Consider the following 16,019-nt stretch of genomic DNA (forward strand, 5'->3'; position numbering starts at 1 on the left):
TCAGATAGATGCATTTTACTGCATATAATCTTATAAGCTACACTTCAATTTTAAAAGTTTAAAAATGGGGGGGATTAAAAAATTAAAATAGGGGACTGATCAGAGAAATGCAAATCAAAACCACAATGAGTTATCACTTCATATCCACTAGGACAGCCATAATAAAAAGACAGATTGAGGAAATTGGAACCCTTGATCATAACTATTGAGAATGTAAAATAGTGCAACCACTTCAGAAAACAGACTGGCAGTTCTTCCAAAGGTTAGCATAGAGTTAGCTTATGATCCAGAAATTCCACTCCTAGGTATGCACCCAAGAGAAGTGGAAACATATGTCTATTAAGAACTTGAATGTTCATAGCAGCATTATTCATGATAGCCAAAAGGTAGAAATAACCCAATTGTTCACCAACTGATGAATGGATACATAAAATGTAATATACCCATAGAATGTAATATTTGGCAATAAAAAGAATTAAGTTGTAAAACACACTGCAACATGGACAAAACTTGAAAACATTACACTAAGTGAAAGAAGCCAGTCACAAAGAACCACATGTTGTAAAATTCTCCTTATACTAAATGTCCAGAATAAGTATATCTGTCGAGACAGAAAGGAGATTTGTGGTTGTCTGGGACTGGGGAGCTTAGGGGGAAAGTGGAGTCACTGCCAATGGCACAGTTTCTTTTGGGAGTGATGACCATTTTCTAAAATTGTGGTGATGGCTGCACGAGTCTTGTGAATCTACAAAAATCATTGAAGTGTTATATTTTAAACAGGTGGAAGGAGCCTGGTGGGCTGCCGTCTATGAGGTCGCACAGAGTCGGACACAACTGAAGCGACTTAGCAGCAGCAGCAGCAAACAGGTGGAATATATAGTATGTGAATTATATCTCAATAAAGTTGTTACCAAAAAATATTGTACAACTATGCAGTAGACATATAAAGATGTAGAAGAAATGATGAGGCCATGTACTGACATGGATGTTAAACACAAGCTGCAGAAGGGTACTATAGTTTGCTAGTTTGTGTAAGAAATAAAACACATATTTACATTTATTATTTTTAATGGCACAATAAAAATAACTAATGTCAATGGGGGTGAGAGCAGGAGATGAGGTGGTTTGGAGTCAGAATGGGTGTGAGGCTGCTTATACATTTTTATATAGCTTTTTCTCTTGAGCCAAGTAAATGTAGCACCTATTTATCCAACTTAACTTAATTCAGAGGATAAGTTAAAAGTTAATTATACAATATATTTTTCTCCAAATGTCCATTAAATATCTAACCAGCTGAAAGATAAGTAATACACTTAAAAGGCCAGGTAACGAAGCTAATTTTTTTTTAAATTGATATTAGGCTGTAAATATCTTTCTTCTTCTTCAGAAAATGATTATAAAATTATACCCTAATGGAAAGTTAAGATATATAGGTATAGATATATATTTTTCGTACTACTATATCTATGTTTTATATACACATGCATGCTCAGTCGCTTCTGTCATGTCCGAGGCTTTGTGATCCCATGGACTGTAACCCACCAGGGTCCTCTGACCATGGGATTTTCCCCACAAGAATACGGGAGTGGATTGATCACCATTTCCTCCTCCAGGAGATCTTCCTGACCCAGGGGTGGAACCCACATCTGCATTGCAGGCGGCTTCTTTACTGCTGAGCCACCAAGAAGCCCTGTTTTAGATATATGCATATATATATGCACATATTTCTCTCTCTCTCTGTCTCACACACACACACACACATCAGGCTTCTATTCCTCAGAGAAACACAAAAGCAAAACAAAGACTGGTTTGACAGATATCCTATTTCTGTCACTACACTGAGATGGCCTTATTTTTGGATCCATGTCTAAGTCATGGTTAACATTTAGACACTGTTGAATAGGAAGATAATACAAAATATAAATTGATAAGCTTCAAGATCGCATCAGGCAGATGGAGCTACTTTGGCTCTGCCAACAAAGGGAGCCAAGCTGAAAGATGTTCGGTGTTTGAAAAGGAATCTCCAAAAAGAACTCCGTGTGTGTAAGTCACAGTAAACCCGCACCAGGAAACTTGCTTTTAGCTTCCTGTGGGGAAGAGGGATAAGGAGCAGAACACTCTCTGACGGACACCACACTCATGCACACCACACTCAAGCACGCTATGAGCAGGCTGCTTTGCACGGTGTGGTTTCTGACAGATCCTGCTGCTGTGCTTACCGGCACCGTGGTGGTGTGAACCCGCTGGGCCACGATCATCAGGTCCCTGAGCAGGGTGACGAAACTGCACAGACAATTGAGGAGGATCTTCCGCGCGGCCAGATTGAACACCTGGAGCTCTTCCACCAGCTGGGCATTGAGGGCCTCATATTCCCTTTTGGCCAAGTCTGACTCATCCGCCGCCGCCCCCTGCAAGTAGCTGTTATAGTCCAGCAGTTTGTCATAGCGTTTCTGGATTAGCTTCTGAGGCCCTGGGAAAAGGGACAGCAGGGCTGACAGGGGCGTCAGGACGAGCTTCTGCAAATGAGCTGCCTGCCAAAAGAGCAGAACAACGCCATGACGGAGAGGAACACCCGATACCAAGCCCGGAGCTGTTAGCAACAGGCTTACTTCCTCCTTGCTGGAGCACAAAGGAAGGCAGCAAAGTACCCAGCCAAGTTCGAAGAGCAAGGGATCGTGTTGTGTTTCTTTCTTTCTTTCTTTCTTTTTTTTTTTTTTTGTCTAGCTAAACCTGTGCAAGGACCTAAAATAGAAACTCTAGACTCTAACGTTGGAACTGAAGAGTGAACAGGAAGAAGACTACAAAAGTTGAAACCTGCACACCCAAACTATGCTCCAGTCTTCTCTCCACAACCATTGGCTTTGTCAGTGGGGCCATCTCCCTCCACACTTTCCCCTTCCCCTTCTTTCTAATCTCAGAGCCAAGTGGAGCTCCTCCCGAATATAGCATTGCAGGTAATCTCCACCTTGGACTACCAAACCTGTATTATTAATAATGCACATATCATTCGCCTCCTTTGCTAGCAATAAAAGGAGGACAGTTGGTCTTAGGAGAGGCTATGTCCTGTTCCTTCCACACCTGCAACCACCACCCCTTCCCTGTCTACCCTGCTGGTTAATTTTGGTAGTGCAATTGTACCTTCTATACAGAGAGTACCCCCTTATTACAGGTATTTTGTTCATGTTACGGAAATGGCTAGATAGTTATTGCTTCCTCTTTAAATACCTTGCAGGATTAAGCCGATGATGATCCTGTGTCCTAAATTGTTATATTTGTGGGTCTGAGGCATTGAAAATGAACACTGAATCACTGTCTAGCTCCATGCCAGCACCTGAGCAGTCTATATTTAATTTCTTTTGTTTCCTCTTGCCTCCCCTCTGTTCTAAGTCTCCTATGTTTGCTAACTACCCAATATTTCCCTTTATTATATATGCTTGGGTGTCATGATTAGGCTATAGCAATTTGGAAAAAGATTTCTCTTTTGTACCCTGAAAGATGTTCTAGGGAATCAGCATCTGAGCAGCAGTTTGTATTAAATAACTTATGTGATCCCTGGTAGGGCTTCCCAGGTGATGCTAGTGGTAAAGAACCTGCCTGCCAGCGCAGGAGACTTGGGTTAGATCCCTGGGTTGGGAAGATACCCTGGAGAAGGACACGGCAACCCACTCCAGTATTCTTGCTTGGAGAATCCCATGGACAGAGGAGAGTCGGACATGACTGAACGACTTAGCACGCACTCATGAACTCTGGTAACTTTGTATGAACTCATGGGAACTGGAGAAGAGGAGGGAAACCAATCTCATATTGGGGCCAGCAATAGCCAGCACAGATTAAATTTGATATCTAGCTTATAAAATAATCAATATACACCTGCAGATTATTTAATGAGTCTGTCAACTAAGCAAAGAATCTGTTTACTGTTCTGCGATGAATTACTGTGTTTGTGACATAGCTGAATGAATAATCTAATTACAATGCTCAGTCACTCAGCCATGTGCAGCTCTTTGTGACCCCATGGACTATGGCCTGCCAGGCCCCTCTGTCCATGGAATTTTCCAGGCAAGAATACTGGAGTGGGTTGTCATTTCCTATTCCACTAATTACAATATTAGAATATAGTTACAATATATATGTTCTGTGACCCACAGACATGAACCAGTTCATCTGTACATAGGAATTATGATTGGAACAAATAAGAATCAGATTTTATTCTCATATTTTGTGCTATACAAAATGTGTAGATAGATATTCTCATGGTTGGATAAAAACAATTGCTCTGCCTTTAGATTTGAGTGCTTAATATTTGATTTTTTAAAAGAGTTCAATACACTTTATTCATACAAAGGTACTTTTATATTGAGCTTTCTAATTTAGCCTAATTTATCATCCTGTGGTTTTATGCAAGGTAGGGAAGGACACCTTATCTCTTCATTCTGTCAGGTTCTGGAGCATGCTTGATGATGGAGAAGCTATATACTATGGTCTTACAGGGTGTTCAATAAATATTTATCACCTTAATGAGTCAGAATTAAACCAGAGAGCAAACCCATGAGGACTTTTCTAAAATGTGCTCACTGTAATTAAGTCCAGAAAACATATAAAGAACAAGGCACATTTTTTCCATTTAACATGTTATAAAAACCCTTTCCTTTCTCCTTGTCTCTCCCACCCCCTTCCTCCCTCCCATCCATCTAATCTACCATGTTAGTTTCAGATGTAATCATGACTTTCCATTACCCAGTGCCAGGAAAGCTAGATGTCTCTGGGTGTTTTTCTACTGGAGTGGGTGTTGTATCACTTCCCAGAATTCAAAAATATGAGATGGCAGACATTTACTGGGATTCAGAGCCTGGTAGGAAAGCTAAATATCCTCCAATACAAAGGCCACTCAGTGAAGATTCATCTGACCCCAAATGCCAATAATACCAATACAAAAACAATGTCATTTTCAAGGACCTTCAGGATGATGGAGGAGTCTATTATATCTTTTATATAATACTTGAAATATTATTATGAAATAATAATACCTATCTAGCCCAAGATACTAAATTAAAATAAATATTACTCAGACTAGTTTGCTGCCCAAATACTTTCTTGCCTCAAGCATGTTTTTAATGATTCCCAATTTTTGCTTTATAATTCTGTATATTTTATATAATTCTTAGGAAACAAATATTTTACCACAGAACAGAAGATCTATGACTCTTAAATAAAAGCCCCTTGTGAACAGAAAGGTCTTACTTGGCTTCACTGGTAGCTCAGCTGGTACAGAATCCTCCTACAATGCAGGAGATGCCTGGTTGATCCCTAGTCAGGAAGATCTCCTGGAGAAGGAATAGGCTACCCACTCCAGTATTCTTGGGCTTCCCTGGTGACTCAGATGGTAAAGAATCTGCCTGCAATGTGTGAGACCTGGGTTCGATCCCTGGGTTGGGAAGATCCCCTGGAGAAGAGAACAGTTACCCACTCCAGTGTTCAGGTCTGGAGAATTCCATGGACAGAGAAGCCGGGCAGGCTACAGTCCATGGGGTCGTAAAGAGTTGGATACAACTGAGCGACTATTACTCTCTTACATTCCAGTGTATAGTATGTTAATAAAAGTCATCCTCACAGAATATCTTCACTCTTCCTGTAAAAACTCTAGGCATTTCCAGAGATTCCTCTAAGAAAATCACAGCTTCCTAACTTAATAAATCCCTAATATACCATTTGCATGTTGATTTTAAAAGCTGCACAGACACTGGATATCCTACAAACACAGTCTGGAGCCCTCTTAAATTTTGATTATAATAAAAGCCTCACAAATCCACTTCAAAATATTTAATGATTAAAAAAACTCCTGTTTAAATCTACTAATTTTCACATTAGTATTTGCTTTAGTGCACGTTTTATTTTTAGTTCCAAAGAAGTAAATGAAAAGCAGCTTTTCTTCTCACCCTACTATTTCCATTTGCATTCATCTGTGAATATAAATAACTTACAAAGTCTTCAGAGGGATTTGGGGCATTACTTGAAGACTCTGAATAGCTGCTCTCCTCCTCATCTTTGTTGTGTGAAATCTCCTGGAGCTCCATCATGCTCTGCAGAGCTAAAGGCATGGCATCCTGGAAGCCAAGAGCAAAGTTACCAAAAGTGCAAAGTTCTGAAGTGAGTACAAGGAAGTGCATCCCAAGTGTGCACTTCATCAATATAACTGGTACCACCGAGAGAAAAAGACAAAGGGAAGGAAAAATTCTGTAAACACTTTGCACAGTTAGGTTTCTTGTAACTGCCTATATCCTTACTTTTCCCTTTGTTGCTTTCTCATATTGCTCCGTTGGTACGACACTCTTTTTTATTAAGTAGAATCCATCTTAAATTCCCTTGTTGGCTATTTTTAATCATTCAATTCTTACAGATCTCTTATTTAAAAAACCACTCCTCTTTGATTTAAGTCGTCAGTTTTCCTTGATGAATTTAATCTTTTCTTTAAGAGAAGATGATCACACTTTTGTTGAATCAGTTAGTGGAAATAGAAGACTTTTCTGTAGATGTTCCCAGGAGGCACTGACTCCTTGAAAAGTGTATCAGGCACAGGGTTTCCACTGCCCTCTGGATGTTATAACTATGGTTTGATTTTCCTTTCATAGAAGTCAGGGCTTTAGGAAGAGATTAGCAAATCTGACTGCAAAATCAGGTCTTGCATCAGTTAAAAAAAAAAAGAATATGGCTTGTTGGTTATGTAACATAGAACCTTGTCTCCAAATCACTATGCCTGTCAGCTTAATCTTCTGTTGGTATGATCATCTTTTAAAGCATGCAAACATCTTCCAAAACATATCCAAGAGAAAAACTAGAAAATAGGAAGGGACCATTTATTAACTAGGACTTCCTAAGTGGCTCAGTGGTAAAGAATCCACCTGCCAGGGCAAGAGATGTGAGTTTGATCCCTGGGTGGGAAAGATCCCCTGGAAAAGGATCAGAACTGTAAAGTGGGTGTTACAAATTACCAGTTATAAAATAAATAGAGATATTTGGTTTGTCTTAAAATTGCATGATCATATCTCCATTTTGGGGTTGACTGGGAGGTACCCTACAGCTGAATTTGAGATGTACATGTGGGTTTTTGTGGTTTTTATGATCATGGCATCTGGTCCCATCACTTCATGGCAAATAGATGGGGAAACAATGGAAACAGTGAGACTTTCTTTTCTTGGGCTCCAAAATCACTGAAGATGGTGACTGCAGCCATGAAATTAAAAGACACTTGCTCCTTGAAAGAAAAGCTATGACCAGCCTAGACAGCATATTAAAAAGCAGAGACATTACTTTGCCGACAAAGGTCCCTCTAGTCAAAGCTGTGGTTTTTCCAGTAGTCACAAATGGACATGAGAGCTGGACCATAAAGAAAGCTGAGTGCCAAAGAATTGATGCTTTTGAACTGTGGTTTTGGAGAAGGCTCTTGAGAGTCCCTTGGACTGCAAGGAGATAAAACCAGTCAATCCTGAAGGAAATCAACTCTGAATATTCATTAGAAGGACTGATGCTAAAGCTCTAATACTTTGGCCACCTGATGAGAAGAACTTACTCATTAGAAAAGACCCTGATGCTGGGAATGATTGAAGGCAGGAGGAGAAGGGGACGACAGAGGATGAGATGGTTGGATGACATCACCAGCTTGATGGATGTGGGTTTGGGCAGGTTCCAGGAGTTGACAATTAACAAGGAGGCCTGGTGTGTTGCAGTCCATGAGGTCGCAGAGTCAGACACGACTGAGAGACTGAGTTGAACTGAACTTATTGCCTTTATATTGTGCACTTTTAACTTTTTAATTTCTCTAGTTTTATTTTTTCCCCTCTTTTGGTTTTCTTTTTTTCTCTCAGTCCTAATCTTAAATTTGCAAATATGTGTTTTCAGGCCTGGAAAGACATATGTTGGTATAATCAAGCAAATAATATTTCTACCTTGTCTACCATTTAGCATATTATAAAGAAACTATGCTAATGGTAAAGCCCCATGTGGCAAGCACGTGAACCATGCTTGTCCCACTGTATGATGACTTAGATTAGGGGAAGGATGGAAGAGGAAGAGGACAGAGAGCAAAACCCAAGTCTTTGTATTTGTTTCCTTCACCAGCACCTTGGAGCCTCCCAAATTTGGTCCAAAGGTGTCATCATATAAATGAATGAACAGTCACATCTACTCCTTATTAAAACCAGAGACATCAAGACCTTCTTGTAGAGAAACACTGAAAAAGACAGTGGTGTCGCACCCACCTGTATGTGTTGGAGACAGAATGAAATGTTCTTCACACAGTGCCTCACAGTCTTTTCTAAAGATCGAAATAGCTTTTCTTCTCTGTTAAAGGTATTGTCTTTCACCTAAAATATAGATGAAATTATTTATTTTTATAATTCAGAGGAATCTGGTATTTTTTTTTTAAGAAAACCACAAACCATATTGGCCCAGCATGTTACGAAAAAACTCCTTGTTTAGATGAAAACTTTTCATACTATGCTGACTGTCTTAACACAGTCCTTTCTTTGTCGAACAATTGACACAACTGATGTTCAATAGTGCAGCAGAGCTGTGTGCTTCACCTAGTCACAGTAGCTGTGGGATGCTAAACTTCCCTCTAGAGTTTTTAATGGCATGTGTTATATGTGTTCTCTTAAATTACACTGCATTTGTAGGTCTATCAGATAATTAATAAAATGAAAAATGAAATTAAAAATTTGATCTATTGAGTAGAATTTATCATTTTGCTGATATGATTCATCCCTATTTATTTCCCAGTGGTTACTCAGAAAATATTCTTAGGGTCTTGGCTAAAGAAATATCATAATTCGTTACCAGCTCAAATTTGAAAGATGATGAATAATCTTAACAAAAACAGTTCCAGTAGCAAAACTCTGCCGAGTTAAGATTGTGCTCACATGTGTTCAGTTTTTTGTTGTCATTGGTATCTTACATGTATATCTGTTAGCATTCAGAAAAATATGCTTTTTATGTGCTTGTGGCAATTTCTAAGAAGACATTATGCTGTTAATGACTAGAAATATATCTTGACATTCAAAATTATACAAAAAAAGATCAGAACCAGCTTTGTATCGGCAAAATCTGTGTGAACATATGCCTGTTTTATGGAATATGGTATGTCTAATCAGTTTGGTACTGGCTAATAACTGAAGTTGTTCTCAGTTCTTACATCCATTAGTTTACATGGTTGACCTTAGAACTGAATGCATAGAAAATGGTGACATTTTATTTTAATATTTTTAAGTCCTTTAAAATTGTTTATCTGCAAAGCTTTTCTTTTTTTAATTATTATTATGACTTTTTACTTTACAATATTGTATTGGTTTTGCCATACATCAACATGCATCCGCCACAGGTGTACACGTGTTCCCCATCCTGAACCTCCCTCCCACCTCCCTTAGCCTCATTCTTTGTAATCTGCACAAAATTCATCACCCTCTGCCCTAGGAGCTCTGTGCTCTGAGCCAGTTTGAAGCATAATGCTTGGACAGATTTCTTTGAAATGTAGTTTTCAAGGACCAACTACTTTACTCTATGTGTCCTGGCTGGGACCCAGATAATGCTAAAATAAGAGCTTCAAGGATCATGACATGAAAAATATTTCCCTGTTCCACTTTCCTATTTCCAAGCCTTCTCATGCTGTGCTATTTTGCTGGAATATGCTGTTGTCCATTTTCTTCTCTGCAAAGTCCTGTTTATTTTTTTTTAAAGACTTGCTCAACTGTCACCCCTGCTACAACTCCTTCCTCTAATTCCTGTTCTCTCCACTCCAGAAAATTAATTGCGCCATCCTATGTGCTCTCACTAGTTAATGATTTAAGCAATTCTCTCCATTGATGGATTACAAGCATTGGAAAGGAAGTATTTTTCCTTAATAATAAAAATCTGTAACATTTACTAAACACTCTAACTATGTTTTCAGACAGTAAAGAGCCTGCCTGCAGTGTGGGAGACCTGGGTTCAATCCTTGGGTTGGGAAGATCCCTTGGAGAAGGAAATGGCAACCCATTCTGGTATTCTTGCATGGAGAATCCTTGGACTGTGGAGTCTGGTGGGCTATACCATAGGGTTGGAAAGAGTCGAACATGACTGAGTGACTGACACTTTCACTTCACTTTCAAATGTGTTTTAGACACTTATGCTAAAACCTGTCTTCCGTTTTCTCATGTAAGTCTTACACAACCCTATGAAGTAGATACTATGATAACCCCCATTTTAGAGATAAAGAAACAGAAGTCCAGGAGGTGTGGCAGACATTTTGAACATTCCCCATGTCGACCTTCTACCGATAGAACCTGCACTTTTAGTTTAAGATGGACACACAGGTGCCCTGGTAGACAGCCCTTCCCAGACTCCCTTGCAGCTGGTTCTGCCCTGGTAACTGGGTTACATGGCAAATTTGGGCAAATAGGATGTGAGCGGAAGTGATGCATTTCATTTCTGAATCTTGGCTTACAACATTGTCCTTGGGACTTTGACTGAAGACATGGCAGTGACCCAGCTTTAATGAGGCAGATGAAGACAATATGTTTAGGGAACAGCACAGCATAAAACTGGGAACTGGGATCCTGGAGGATCTTGTGCAGCACAGCACATCTGGACGATTATAAGAGAGAGAATCTCTCTGTGACCTAATATAAGAAGTTAAAGAAACTTACCCATGTTAATAGGACTAGGATTCCAGCCCAAATTGTCTGAATTTAGAACTCTTTGCATTTGCAATCTCTAACAGTGTTGGGTACAAAGGAGTTCAATATATGTGTGATGAATGGAATAGAATCTTCCTCTTGGGTAACAGTTTTATACCCTAACTCCACCAAATATTTCACTTGAGCTGCTGACAAATGCAAAATTGACTGATTTGAGATTTATCTTTTCTACAGTCCAGCATATGCAGCTGATTTTCTGATTAACAGTGAAATGCTTCATTGCTGACAGGACATCCTCTCAAAAGATTAATGGGAAAAAATCTAATTAATATCCCTTCAGGCTACTTTAAGTACAATTCACTTGCAGTTTGCAATTGGAAAATATCAGAAGTTGATGGCAAATGCATTAAAGACTGGAACAGCTTCTACAGGAGCCTGCCCAGGATTAAGACCTGGATATTGTTCCTCAATAGTATTGTCTTGGGTCAGAAGCAACATCCTAAAGAGTAGAGGAGAATTGTTTACATTACATTTACACATGTTCATGGAGGCTACGGTCTCTTCTTCAAATGAATTCCCAATTCAATTCTGTTACTATTGTCTTTAGTTGAAACATCTAGATTTTCCTTTTCCCAGTCTATGGCCACACACCATAAATGTCCCAAGCTTCCCGTGTTATAGTTCCACATTGAAGAGAGGGAGGCCTGGAATTATCTCCTCTATGCAATGGAAGAAAAGCAAGAAGTAAGTACAGGATGATATAAGCCATATGTTGTAAGAATATCCGTAGGGAATGGACAATGCAGCCACAGGAGGAAAAGAGAATGAAGCTTGGAGGTTGATTATACTCACAGGTCCTAGAGAAGTAGTCACTGTATGTCATGCAGGATCACAGGGGAATCAGTGAGATTGGGTCATTTGGCAGGAAGGAGCAAGGGAAAAGTCCAGGCTAGAGTCTTTAATGGAGTTTCTGTGAGAAACCACAGAGAAAGAGCTGGGGCAGGGTAAAATGTTTAGGACTAGCCAGTTTGAATAATTCCAGCAGGCTTTGGGCTATAGAAGTGTTTCTGGTTGCCTGGTACCTGCCCTTGGAATGATCTAGGGCAGAGAAGTATTGGCTTCACCTGTGAGATTTAGATAAGGAGGTGGTTTTGGCTCTAGACCCAGGATTGTTTGGTCTGCAAATGAAAGAAGCAATTCCAGCTGAGTTCTTTGCCCTCTGTAAGAGTGGGTTAGCCCTACCACCAGCGTTTTCTTTGGCCTGCAAGCTCTTTTAATCCCGTCCATGGGATTCTCCAGGCAAGAGTACTGGAGTGGGTTGCCATTTCCTTCTCCAGGAGATCTTCCCAACCCAGGGATCAAACTTAGGTCTCCTGCATTGCAGGCAGATGCTTTAACCTCTGAGCCACCAGGGAAGCCCAGCTTTTAAGATGGCAAAACATCATAAAACACAGGAAGTATAAGATATGATTAATACATTATGTGTAAAGAAGTTTTATCTGCAAGGGAGTTAAGAAGTCTGCAGGTTAAAAGATAAATAACAGTATTTTATATGCAAAATAAGATAGTGATGATGATAGCCAATATATTGAATGCTTAGACATTATGTTAAGTACTTTTTAAAATATGTATCATTTCATTGTGTTAGGTAGTTAGAATAGGAAAAAGGAGTCCAAAATGGTAGTGGCTAAAAGACAAAGAGAGGAAAAAAACCTGAAAAAATGGAACAAAAGAAAATCCGAGGACAGGAGTGAGAACCTCAGGTGAAACAAACAGGCCCCCAATTTGCATAGGGCAGGCTCAAAGGGTGGAGTACACAAACATATAAAAAGAGGAAGCCAAGACGGATAGACGCCTTTCCTTTGGGGTCAGCCTGCCCTCATGCCTTGAGGGTGTACTATCCTTTGTTTGCCAAATAAAACTCTGAGCTGTAACACTGGTCTGCCATTTCAAATCTTTGCTGCGGCAAGACAGAACCAGGGCCATTATACACTCCCCCAACAATTGAATCCTCACAACCACTTCCTGTATTAGGTCTTACTATAATCCACTACTATAATTTACAGATGGTTACAAGGAGATCCAACCAGTCCATTCTAAAGGAGATCAGCCCTGGGTGTTCTTTGGAAGGAATGATGCTAAAGCTGAAACTCCAGAACTTTGGCCACCTCGTGCGAAGAGGTGGCTCATTGGAAAAGACTCTGATGCTGGGAGGGATTGGGGCCAGGAGGAAAAGGGGACGACAGAGGGTGAGATGGCTGGATGGCATCACCGACTCGATGGACGTGAGTTTGAGTGAACTCCGGGAGTTGGTGATGGACAGGGAGGCCTGGCGTGCTGTGATTCATGGGGTCGCAAAGAGTCAGACCCAACTGAGCGACTGAACTGAACTGAACTGAACATTGAATTTATGCACCTAAAGACAAATATTTATTAAGTGGTAGAAGTGAGGTTCAAACCCAGGTCTGAATGACTTCAGAAACTTTGCTTTTAATTTCTGTGCTGACTCCTGCAAATACGAACAGGGCCAAGGCTGAGATACATTGAGTAAGTGGGTTAGGCATTCAGAAGAGAAGAGGCCACTTCTAGTTTAGTGGTCTGAAAGCTGAAAAGACTTAATGAAAAGAAAAAAAAAAACAGAGCAGCCAAACAGTGAGGTAGATAAGAAGAGTCAGAGCTGAACCAGTTGCCTCTAGTTCAAAGTAAAAACTTTTGTTAGAGATGCTAACATAATGAAGAATGAAATCAAGCACAGGAAAACGGGGGTTGGGAAGTACTATCTAGTATCTTAAGAACTGTCCTGCCTACTTTTGGTTAGAGGCCCACTGTATTGCCACTTCTGGGCCTTGACCTTTCTATCTTGTGATTTTCAATTTCCAGATCGATCAGCTTAAAAGTATCTGGAGTCTTTATAAAAATACAAACTTTGAGGTTGCGCGTTTGAACCAAATGGAACCCAGGAATTTATATTTTGGCAAGTTCTTCAGGTCATTCTCATGCACATTAAAGCTTGAGAGGCTTTGCTAATCCATTAATTGTTTATTAGGGATTGAGATGAAAGTGTTCAGGATGACACCAAAGAGTTACCCAGGAATATAATGTCACCTGAGGGTAGGGGAAGAGGAAAGGGATAACAGGTAGGAAAAATCACACTAAGATAGGCCTCTAAACACTACAGGTGAAATAAATATAAGATGAACACCAAGGGTACTAAAAGAAATGAGATTTTAAAAAGCAGAAAGGAGACAGAGATAAAAGGAGGGCATTGCCTTGGGTGAGATTATGTGCTCATTGGGATTCCCCGGTGGCTCAGATGATAAAGGGTCTGTCTGCAATGCGGGAGACCTGGGTTCGATCCCTGGGTTGGGAAGATCCCCTGGAGAAGGAAATGGCAATCCACTCTAGTATTCTTGTCTGTAAAAATCCCATGGATAAAGGAGCCTAACAGGCTACAGTCCATGGGGTTGCAAAGAGTTGGACATGACTTTCTTTCATGTGCTAATTGATGGTGTCAGGACTTCTGGGGCATCCTTTGTTGATCCCTGTCCTGTCCTTATCTCTCCTTTGTCCTCTCCATGAATGGAAGCACCACATTTAAAATAGAGTCAAAACTACCCCCTACACCACCACCACCCAATGCATTATCCCACAAGAGGAAGGGAGGTGGGGGTGGGGGGTGGAGAGAGAGAAAGAAAGGAACAGCGCTGGGCAGTTTCCTTGATTGTCAATGTGTTCCAGAAACAGCTCTGATAACAATAAAACAAAATCTCACAAAAGTATCAGCGGTCATGTTCCCCAGGAAAATGTATGTGGCCCAAGAAGAAAAATTACCTGTGATTCTCCTCTGGTCAGAATCTTTAGATGATTTGTCACTCTTTTTGATTTCTTGCTAATTGAATGAATATTTAGTTTAGACAATTTATCTTTAAGTGATTCTTCCTCATCATTCTTCTTGTATTTCAGAACTGAAATGGAAGAAGGCAATAACATATCTGAACACATGTGGTACAGAAAGTGTGTGTTTCATCCAAAGTATTTAAGAATAATATTTATATTTGAGATACAAATCTGATTTTTGGCCCATGCTCCAGTCTCTCTGCCCTGTCACAGCTCCAGCTGCCCACCCCACTAATCTCCAGAAACCATCCTAGGACTTGAGCTCCTCAAAGCCCAACTGCATTTACCTCCCACATTAGGGAAATTCCTGATACTGGAGGAAAAAATAAGCTCTTTTCTCTCTTCTTAGATAATACACATGTTATTTGGGATCTCCAGAATGAAGCATCAAGGCCTAACTAATGGAAAGACAACTGCAGCCAACATAAGACCTCATATCCATCCTAAAATTGTCTCCACTAGCTGAGAGATTTAAGGTAAGTTGAGCCATCCCTCTGAGCTATACTTTTTTATCTTTAAAATTATTTTCCCTCTCATATTGTTCAAAATGTTAACTATCCCCAACCTTCAGCTTTGGTAAGGATGTGGTGAGAGTGGCATACTAATACACCATTGATGAAGAGTAAATCAATATAGTTTTTGTAGAGAATAATTTGGCAGAACCTTAAATATAAAAATAGTATAGTCTATGACCAGGAAGTCCATGTAGAGAAATATACTTCCCATAATCAAGCCTACAAAGTTTTATTTGCTAGAGCATTTTTTCTAACAGCAGAATGTTGGAAACAATCTAAAAGTGTATCCATAGAGGTATAGTTTAATAAATTATGACACATTTTTAAATGGACTACTATGGAGCCATTTAAAAGAAGACCACATTAACTTGAAAAATGTTCATGATATACAATTAAGTTTTTTGAAAGACCCAGAAAACAGTCGTGTCATACATGTTGCAGAAGCAAGGGAAGAAGGAGGAGAGAGAGAGATGAAAGAAAATAGAAAAAAAAAGATATAGAAATTCTGAAGAAAACTTACTAAAATGTTAGCTATGCAAACTGGAACCATGGGAGTAGAAAAATTTTCCTCATTAAAACTTTTTGACGATTAAGCAAACAGCAAAGTTAATTTAATACAACAGCGATTGTCCATATCCCAGCTTAATCAAACCCTCACATTTTGCCTTATTTCCAATCTTTTTATTTTAAAAAAATCACATAATAGTTGAAGCTTCTCTGATCCCCATCTTTGATCCCTAAAGGAAATGGTGATACCCAATTATGAGCTTTATTATATCTGTATCTATTTTCATGCCTTTACTTTGTAGGTATGTAGTCATATACCATATAGTATCATTTTGAATATTTTCAGTCTTTCTAAAAATGGTACCATATTGCATTCATTCTTCTGTCACTTGCTAGTTTACTTTTTTAAAAAACTCAACATTGTGTTTTCAAG

The 16,019-nt window shown here is 39.6% G+C and overlaps 1 protein-coding gene across 1 annotated transcript in view; it reads right to left on the reverse strand.

The window, feature by feature from the left end:
• ARHGEF38 (Rho guanine nucleotide exchange factor 38) overlaps positions 1-16,019 on the reverse strand; it is a 150,507-nt gene that overhangs the window by 13,174 nt on the left and 121,314 nt on the right. Inside the window, exons 7-10 of the mRNA XM_006076385.4 lie at positions 14,499-14,632; positions 8,256-8,360; positions 5,982-6,104; positions 2,220-2,531 (exon numbers count right to left, since the gene is read on the reverse strand). Coding sequence (XP_006076447.3) covers positions 2,220-2,531; positions 5,982-6,104; positions 8,256-8,360; positions 14,499-14,632 — 674 coding nt within the window. The remainder of the gene's footprint in view (positions 1-2,219; positions 2,532-5,981; positions 6,105-8,255; positions 8,361-14,498; positions 14,633-16,019) is intronic.

The sequence above is a fragment of the Bubalus bubalis genome, chromosome 7, assembly GCF_019923935.1.
Source record: "Bubalus bubalis isolate 160015118507 breed Murrah chromosome 7, NDDB_SH_1, whole genome shotgun sequence".
Classification (NCBI taxonomy): domain Eukaryota; kingdom Metazoa; phylum Chordata; class Mammalia; order Artiodactyla; family Bovidae; genus Bubalus; species Bubalus bubalis.